General features: G+C 45.1%; 1 protein-coding gene across 2 annotated transcripts in view; it reads left to right on the forward strand.

Annotated features, from left to right (window-relative positions):
- LOC121695809 (TGF-beta receptor type-2-like) overlaps positions 1-1,575 on the forward strand; it is a 27,793-nt gene extending 26,218 nt beyond the window's left edge. For both annotated transcript variants that reach the window (XM_042076937.1, XM_042076936.1), the window contains one exon: positions 284-1,575. In XM_042076937.1, the coding sequence (XP_041932871.1) occupies positions 284-463 (180 nt within the window). In that variant the 3' untranslated portion in view covers positions 464-1,575. The remainder of the gene's footprint in view (positions 1-283) is intronic.
- Positions 1,576-10,000: the final 8,425 nt, after the last annotated feature.

Consider the following 10,000-nt stretch of genomic DNA (forward strand, 5'->3'; position numbering starts at 1 on the left):
ATACTGTTCACATACATATGCACACTCACATACACAAACAAGCATACACATACACACACACATTCATATACATACACACACACACTCACCCACACACACATACTCAAGCTCCCACACACACACACACCCACACACACACACACGCTCACGCTCACACATACTCAAGCTCCCTCTCCAACACACACTTTTCCCATGTCTCTCTTCATCCCTTTGTTCCTTCATCTTCCTCATCGCTAATGCTCTCTCCCTCTCTCTCTCTCTCTCCATCTCTCCATCTCCACAGGGCATTCAGTTGGTGTGCGGCACCATAGAGGAGTGTTGGGACCACGACCCCGAAGCCCGGCTCACCGCGCAGTGTGTGGCCGAGCGCTTCAACGACATGGACGAGCTGGACAAGCTCTCTGAGCACAGCGTCTCCCAGGAGAAGATCTCGGAGGACTGCTCGGTCAGCGACGAGAAGTAGACGCCCCCTGCTGGAGGGGCTGGGACACACAGCACACACCAAAAAAAAAAAACTCCGCCACCGTCCATCAGCGGCCCTGCTACGCGAGTCCACTCCACAGGACTTCACTCACTCACTCACTCAGCCTGGTTCAGATGCCTGACTCTGTCTCTGTCTCTGGCGCATGTGACTACGCAAGGACCATCCCACAGACCGGCTTCTCTTCCGTGTTTCAGTTGGAGTTGGAACTGAATCACCTTCAAACCAAACAAGGCATCTTGGAAAAGAATGGTGGATAACTGATCGCCTCTGCTTTTGAAAAAGCCTTTTGAACGGTGCTGGCCTGAGCAGAGACTTTCAAACGTCTTCCAAACTAAAACAGTTTTGCACTTTATTCCCAATCATTACCTATGCATACCAAATAATACGCATACTGGCAGTACAATCAACATGGTAATATACTGTATAGGAGACCATTTTCGGCTGTGACAACAGCCAATATGTTTTAACACTAATGATTTGGAGGTCTGTGCATATGCTGCCAAGGTTTTTAATCAGCTGTAGATAATTATTCTTGTGCTTTAAGGAGCAAGAGGGATTGGAGCTTGCAGCTTTGTTAAATGAAAAGGGGAGGGGGGGAGTGTAATCATTGAAGCACAAAATGAAAAAAGTAGCAAAGTGAATTCAAGCCTGCAGAGCAAGAGTAAAGAGTGCTTTACGCAACAGGAATGCAGAATAACCAGGGTAAGCTAGAGACAGGAGAGTCTTGACAGCTTTATCATACCAAAGTCAGAGCTCAAGGACGTCCTCTGCTAAGGAGGCATATCATAAAAGTTTTATTCTAAGGACAATTATTTTACAAGGACATCCACAGTAAAAAAGGGAAGGGCTATAGTGATATGGACACTGTGCTGCGGCCCGAGAGACAACTGGGGACTGACCGACTCCAGACCTTCTACTCACATGACTGTCATCCAGGAATCATCTGCTGATCCACAAAAGCACTGGATTTCCTATGACAAGTCAAAACCATCTTCCAATCTTATCTGTCTGCCACATGATATGTGAATGCTTTTGAAATGTACAGTTTATAAGGAAACTATTAAAAATGAGTATATACAGTTTTTAAATAACTATTGTGACTATTCTGGTTTCTTTCTACATGCGCAGTCATTCTTTATACATGACCAAGCCTTGGGGGGAGTTGTGGAGCAGGCGTCAGCATCCAGGGAACCCAGATTCATTTTCCTTCTCCCATATCTCTCTCCCCCGCTAACTTCCTGTCCATCTCTACTGTCCTGTCTCAATTAAATGCAAAGAAATGAACTAGCCTCTGCTTCTTCTTCTCTGAAGAAGCTGGCTGCGTCCCTGACTACAGCCGCATCCACAGGGAGCCCCTTTCTACATGTTCCCTTCCCGAGGTCCTGCTGCTTGACAGTAATCGTTACTAGCGGTGCCCTAGTGCCTGATGCCATGTGGAGTCCTACGGTACCCTCCTGATGCCATGTGGAGTCCTACGGTACTCTCCTGATGCCATGTGGAGTCTTACGGTACCCTCCTGATGCCATGTGGAGTCCTACGGTGCACCATCAGAGCCAGCGTCAGTAGCTCACAGTAGGGGCCTGCCACAGCGCTCTCTCAACCGCTTAAATCAAACACTGCAGCTTCCATCTTCCGCTTAGAATTTATTTATTTATTTGATTGTTTGTTTATTTCTGTGTGTGCATGTGTGTGCGTGCGTGTTGACTTTCATTTCACTGTTCGTAGATCGTGACCTCTTAGGACATATAGGACATATCTACATTCATTATGATCATGATATATACCTGGGAATGAAGTAAACTTTCAGTAACTAACTACACAGGTAGATGTTGACCTGCTGTGGCCTGCCGCACCTCCTGCAGTCTCCACACGTGAACTACAGCATCATCTGCTCGCACCATCCATCTCCATTTCACTCCTTTTGAACTTGTTGAGGGAGGGTCAGTGGAACACAGGACATGAGTGTCCATGCAAAACAGTCCGATGCAGAGAGAGTGTGACAGAGGGCTCAAGAAACAGGCTGTGTAGAGTGTCCACTTGGCCCAGCTGTTGACCCAGAGATACCAAAGATCTTACAGGCAAGTTCCACCACTCAACCATCTTGGTAGCAGCTTCGGGCAGCTATTTCGGAAGATCAGGCTACTTACGTTACAGGAAGCTGCAGGATATGTGTAGACAACTAACCCCATCCATTTCAATGGAGGCTTCTTTGAGTGCTGTCCCCTCATTATAAAATCTCTGCTGGTTCTCACATCTACTGTCTCTTCACCATCTGTTCCCTACCGTTTCCACGGTGACACATTCACCAAAACAGCCCCATGCTGCCTAACCCAGAGAGCCAGAATGCAGACCTCCTGGCTTTACGTTCCTCAGCACACTCACAGTGTTTTAAGAGCAGACATCTTACAAAACCACCACTCAGACATGCAGGGGGTTTAGTTAGTGGTGATTGCCAGGGGAAAACTCATAAACTTTTCATTACTGGAACTGTAGTGCAAATGTCTATGACCACATACTTGTGATGTTGTGTCAGTGCTGAGCAACTGTGTGACTGTTGGGGGTGTCTTGTCAAAGAAAAAAAATGGCCCAATTAGACAAGTGGCCTGTTGAAAAGATATCAGACAAAACCTCTCATTTGGACGTGACAAATGACAATCCTTCACTCAGCTCAACAATTATGCAACTGTCTGACTTTTTCTATGCTGTATGCTTGAGGAACATCTTGTACAGACAGCAATTATTCATTTAGACTTAGAAGCATTTTTTTCCCACACAGATGTCAAATTACAAATTAACATCAGTATGCCACTCACACACACACGCACGCTTTCTTTAATGGAAAATAACTACAATGCTGAGCCTTGCCAAGTTCTTTTCGATTTATAAAATCCTTTCAAGAGGCCTTCTCAGACACAGTGCGACTCAATATGGTATTTCTCAATGGGCCGAGTTGGGAGAACAAAAACAAAAAAAGACGAAAAGAGGCCACTTTTCAAATGGATAAAATTAGCTTTTTTCACATCACCACAAGAGCCACAAAGCGCTGGCAACAATCTCCCCAAAACAAGGGCTCTTCTGCCAAGAGAGTAAAACAGCAGGAACATCTGGTCAACTCCCGCTGTCTCTAGGAAACGTTCTGTTGGGTCTGTGTGAATTGTCATAACGGCTTGAATTACTAACCAATTGACAATATAGTCACACAGAAACATGTTACATTGTTTGTTTGCATAAACAAAACCTCTAACAAGTTAGTTTTTGATATCAGATTACTAGATTATAAAATTGGTAGCATGGCTGTGTATATTCTAAGTGGATGTCATATGTCTGTGTAGCTTTCTTATAGACGGAGGTTTGGCTGTTCTCAGTGAAAGACCTGTTGTTATATTGTAGGGTGCTTTAAATGGTGCGAATCACCTCAAATCATGGGTGCAATCAGTGTCTAAACTGCCCCTATTGTTCCTTTGGTCAACCACATATTTCCTGTTCTCAAAAATAAAAGTTTGAACCCTCTCCCACAAGTCCTTTTGTCCCTTAACCGTCTTCTGAGCATTTCTCTGACCCCTCCACTTCCAGCGCTATATTTGTGAAAAGTTCTAAGTAGTTCAAAGACGATTCTCATTTCCTGCAGCTTCCCGTCCAGAGAGTTTTTGTTTAGTCCAGCTATTTAGGTCTTGGTTCCCCTCAGGTCGTTAGCCAGTTAGTTCTGGTCCAGTCGGGGCAGGGGGGTTGGGGTTGGGGGTGGGGGGGGGTGGGTATGGGTATTTTCTATGTATAAACTGCCACCATAATTGAGCTAGCCCATGGCAGGGTGGCAGTTTGGGCAGTCCCCACAAGAACGCCTGACAAACACACGCACACACGCCACTCACACACACACACACACACACACACACACACACACACACACACACACACACAGACACACACACACACACATAAATCTAAAAATCTGCTCAGATGGCCCATTTAGGGTGATGTGGGATGGTATCAAACTGCCATTCTTCTGTTTTTTCCATATACTGCCATAAGAGGGCAGAATCATCCTTGTTTGAATTTTTACGGTACCCAATTACATGCTGGTAGCCTAAACACAAAGCAAGCAAAGCAAAATAGTGTCAGGCTCCAGGAAGAATACAGATATTTTCTGAAATATCTCATGACCGTTCATATGAAAGCATTAGGAAGAGTCAGAACCCTCTCTAACAACAAATGCTTTGACGGATGCACTTTCAGCTACCTCACAGCTGTGCTTTGACAGTGCAGAGTACTGCATCATTACCATGCATCGGTACACCCAATTCATTTCCCTCTGAGCTGTGTAATTAGTAGGATTGTATGTGTTGCATCAGTGATTTGCCAAAAGAGGATAGCCAGTGTCAAGTCCCTCCACTCTTACAATTTATTTGGAGAAAGCAGCACCAACACTCTCTCAAAAGTTTTTTGAGATTTTTGATTCCAGTAATTGCAGTGGGACACATCAGTAACACTGAGAAAGAGTAGTGTGTGTGTGTGTGTGTGTGTGTGTGTGTGTGTGTGTGTGTGTGTGTAGGAGAGAGAGAATGCACCAAAATATATATTCAGAACTTTTGCTTTAACACCTCGTCGCCTCCGAGTCACCTGTACCATAATGTGTGGGGGCGTTTCCTCCGCATACTAGACAAACGCTCACACACACACACACACACACACACACACACATTCATTGAGGGGCCGCGTGTTAATTCATGCAAGCTGCAGCAGGGTTTCTGGAGCGCCTGCCAGACCCCAAGTCATCTGGAAAGGGGTTGCCATGGCAATGCGTCCGCCATTGATCAAAGGTAATCTATGCAGTGTTGCCGACGGGTTTGCACGGCAGAGGATCTGTGAATAACAAACATCGTTACAGACCAGTTCTTCCCAGGACACACGGAGAGAGAGAGAGAGAGAGTGACAGCGAGAGAGAGAGAGAGAGAGAGAGAGATGACAACGTATTAGGGTTTGAAACAAGATGGCAAAACATGAACAATAACCACTGGCTTCTCCTCTCTCGATAACGATGTAGGCTACGTTACGCGTTATGCCACCCAGCCTGGTGCTAAAATCTCACTCTGCTCCGGACATCGTTGGTTCTCTTGAGATGGTCCTGAGCTGAGCTGTGGTGGCAGGAGGACACTGTGATGGCCATCACCATGTGGCAGTGAAGGGGCCATTAAACGAAGGACTCTGGTCCTCATCCTCGGCCCCAGAAGGAAACGGACGGGCTCTGGTGGCATCAGAGGCCATTAGCCCGGCTCACTTTTCAGATACGCTACTGTCTCCAGTGGGTGATGGCCCCCTGGGTATAATGAGGGCCAAAAGCTTCTGTGCATCTCTCTCCATGGCTGCCTGAGTGTGTGTGTGTGTGTGTGTGTGTGTGTGTGTGTGTGTGTGTGTGTGTATGTGAGAGAGTGAGAAGAGAGAGAGATAGAAAGAGAAAGAGAGAGAGAGAGAGACAGAGAGAGAGTGTATGTGTGTGTGTGTGTGTGTGTGTGTATGACAGAGAGAGATGGAGGGGGAGAGACTGAGAAAGCGAGGCCGAGAGAGCGAGTGAGTGGGCTGATATCATAGTCAGAGGAGTCATTTAAGGTCCCTAATTGAAGGCCTGTCAATTATTGCATTGGGCAGCCAGTGGTCTGTGCACAGCCCTTCCTCTCTCTCTCTCCCACTCCATCTTTCTGTCCCTCTCTCTCTTTCTTCTCTTTGTTCATCTCTTGATCTCTCTTGAACTCATTCCCTCTCTATCTGTCTATCTCTACATCCCCCTCTTCTTCTATGTCCATCTCTTGATCTCTCAGTGCCCCACCCCCTCCATCTCTTCATCTCTCTCTTTCACTCACTCACTCTCTCACTCTCTCTGTCTCTCTGTGCTTCTATCTCTCTCTTCATGGCTCTCTATCTCTTTCTGTCTGTCTCGTCTCTCTATGTGTCAAATTCAAATTCAAATTCAAAAATGCTTTATTGGCCTGCCAAATTCACTCATATTGCCAAAGCACTTATTATACAATAACTCTGGACATACACACATACATATTTATGTCTCTCTCTCTCTCTCCTCATCTCTCTCTCTCTCTGTGTCTGTCTCTGTGTCTCTATCTCTCTCTCCTCATCTCTCTTTCTCTGTGTCTGTCTCTGTGCCTCTATCTCTCTCTCCTCATCTCTCTCTCTCTGCGTCTGTCTCTGTGTGTCTATTCCTCTATCTCTCTCTCCTCATCTCTCTCTCTCTCTCTCTCCCTCTGCACAGTGACAGTGTGAGTAGGCCCGTCGGCCCGCCCCCGCCGCTGTCCCCGCCCCCCACGCCACACCATGCTGCCATTGGGTCAGGAGCGCCCGCTGGACTGACAGTCGCTACGAGCTGGCCGACAGCCCACTGCGTTCCCTTCCCAGAGCGTCTCTCTCTCTCTCTCTCTCTGTATCTCTCTCTCTCTGTATCTATCTCTCTATCCCTCGTTCTCCCACCCACTCTGTTTCTGTATCTCTTTATCTGGTCTTTTATATCTACCCTTCTCAGGGTATTGTTGTTTTAACTTGATGTTTTGGGGAGCCCATTCACACTGCAGAGAGAGAAAGAGAGAGGGCGATAGATAGATACAGAGAGAGAGAGATGTATGTCCTCTTATTTGTAAATTTTACAATTCTGTTAAACATTTATTTTTTAACCTCTTACGTGTACTTGTAATTGAGCTTTGGCAATGTTCCTGAAACGTTCATACCGATAAAGCTTTCTTGAATTGAATTGAATTGAGAGAGAGAGAAACTGTAACACTGGCTTTGACAACACTGTATACAAACAGTCATGCTAATAAAGCTCCTTTGAATTTGAATTTGAATTTGAATTTGAGAGAGAGAGAGAGAGAGAGAGGGAGAGAGAGAGAGAGAGATCAAGACAGAGATGCCCATGCGTCCATCCATGTCCAGCGTGTCAGAGGATGTGAATCGATTCGTCCAGACAGAATTGATGGCATGGTCAGCTCCCACCCCCTTCAGCCACACTGTCTGGTCCTGGTCTTCTTGTCACATTGATGCCATGCTTGCCACGCCAGACGGTACAAATTGACCAGCATGCAACAGCTTTCTCCAGGCGTGTAGATAGTGTTAGGGGAGCTGTGAAAAACAATGACTTGTCCTGACACACACACACACACGCACACACACACACACACACACACACACACACACACACACACACAAACACACACACAAAGACACACACACACACACACACATAGATAATGCAGTGATCATGACAATAGCCCAAGACTCACTTTCCATGTTACACACACACAACAATGTCACCTTGATGAAGATGGAAAATGTGGCTTCACAGCACCCCCTTGTGGCCAGTATTGACTGAAGCTCTCAACGCTTCAGAGGTCAAATAGATCACCAGACTTTGTGTCCGGTCAATTGTTTTCTCATCCTGCCTCATTTATCCATGTCACAGCTGATCCCTGGGTTCATTGATCTTATCGGAGAAGTTCACATATTGATACAAAGGCAACATGTGACAGTGATCAGTGGAGGTCATCCTGTCTTTCCAGTGCTTTTATCAGATGGCTCTGAGGTGTGGGCAATTTGTCAACATTATCCACCTGACTCATGCACTAGAACTGTCTTTTGACCTTTTACTTGGTCATTATTAACATTGTGAAATTATGGTTCTAACTCTTAAAAAGATCATGGTCTCCCTAGTTAGAATTCAGTTTTTCAGTTAGAAAAGACATTCTTCAGTCCAACCTTGAGGGGGAAGGGGGTTGTTGAGTGGGCTTAGACCATGGTGGGTGGCCAATTTTGCTATACAATGGACAAACAAGTAATCAAAAATGTTCTTGTCTCAATTCTTATATCCCTTGGTACATCTAAAGCAACGCTATGCAGGTTTTGGTCTAAAAGAAGCTACATAAAAGGCATGCAAAAACTTGCTAAACCATTGACACTGCTAAAAGCGTGCCAAAATGCTACATGCCAACATGCCAACTAGTGATTTTGGCAATAGAGTTGATGAGCAATGACAGAACTGCACAGTGCATATCCTGGACAGCTGGTGGGAATAACACATGTGTGTATCTGTCCGTCACATGACCATATATCATCAAAATGAATTTGAAGGTGATAACATAATTAGTTTCCTTATACAAGCATACCTCAAAAAGTAGCAAATTGTTATATAGTCTTACCTACACTTGCTTTGCACCAATGGACTGGTAGAGTCCAAGAGGGCATTGGGTCTGAACGGATTTCAATATGGATGGTTACTGGGGTCGGCTTAGATGGATTTCCTACTTTGGTCATTAGATTAACACCAGACCACTTCTTAAATTTCTATTGAGATTAAGAGTGGGTCTGGAAAGGCTTTATTGATTTATGACTTCCAGGGGAGTGTCCAGCAGTAAAATTAAACTTAAATTGGCGCATTAAACTCTTACAAGATCGTTTCAGAAGTGCAGCAATCAAATCTATATTGTAAACAAAGGTTTTAAATGCAGTTGTTTACTCAATTCTAAAGATGTTTAAACATGTTACTATCAACATAGCCATTGGTTGTATTGAATGCATTGCTGTATCTGTCATTATATAAAGCCCGCCCCATGGAAGATCGTGATTGGTGCCTGGGTTTTTGTAATATTGGAAATGGGTGTCAATGGCATCCTTGCCAGATTGACCTGCAGAGCAAACTCAAATCTATAATAGGTTTGTCTAGGTTCTCACAGACTATTAACAGACTATAGTAGCCAGCCAAGAAATGTAAATGTTCTGAAGAGAAGTTTGAAGCAAAGATTTACCAGGTCTGTTACATTAAATTTGAACCTCAATATCTGTTAGCAAAGGAAACGTGTGTTGTTACCTCTATGAAATATTTTCCTGAAATTGTATTACCTTTGGGTTGGCAAACCTTAATCTGTCTTTCTGACATTTAATCCCAGCCCTACTGGAAGTGTGTTTGTTTTAAGACGTGTTTGTGTGTGGTCTGTCTTAGTTCGATCTGACCTGAGGGTTGGCCTCCCATAACACATCTAACAGGGTTTCCACCAACTTCCACTGACAACATTTCAAGCATTTCAACATTTCAAAACTGTTCAAAACTTTTCAAAACTTTTCCATGACCTCTAATGTACCCCATCAGAGGCTGCCGCAGGCCAAGCCCTGATTTGACACCGGTCCACTCTAAGGCTCCGTGCTGTGTGGGCAGTCAACCCTCAGGTCAAGCTCGAGCGAGAGACGGTCACAGCAGGCTTTATCTAGTGTTCTATCCCCTTAAATCTCCGTCTTCTCTCACAGTCCCATTACTCTGCTAAGGCAGATCGAAAAAATTGGTAATAGCAAATTCCACTGAAATATTTCTCTTTTTTCAACAGGAGCAATTCAGGGGCAAAAGTTTTCAGTGTTCTTACCGCTTCAGCGAGACTTCTCAATTCCAATGGCAGGCCGTCAGCTCAGCCGAGACGTATCACAGCCTCGAACTCATCTCCTAACAATGCTCGAGCAGAGCGTGTTGCTGAC

This window comes from Alosa sapidissima, chromosome 21, assembly GCF_018492685.1.
Source record: "Alosa sapidissima isolate fAloSap1 chromosome 21, fAloSap1.pri, whole genome shotgun sequence".
Lineage (NCBI taxonomy): Eukaryota > Metazoa > Chordata > Actinopteri > Clupeiformes > Clupeidae > Alosa > Alosa sapidissima.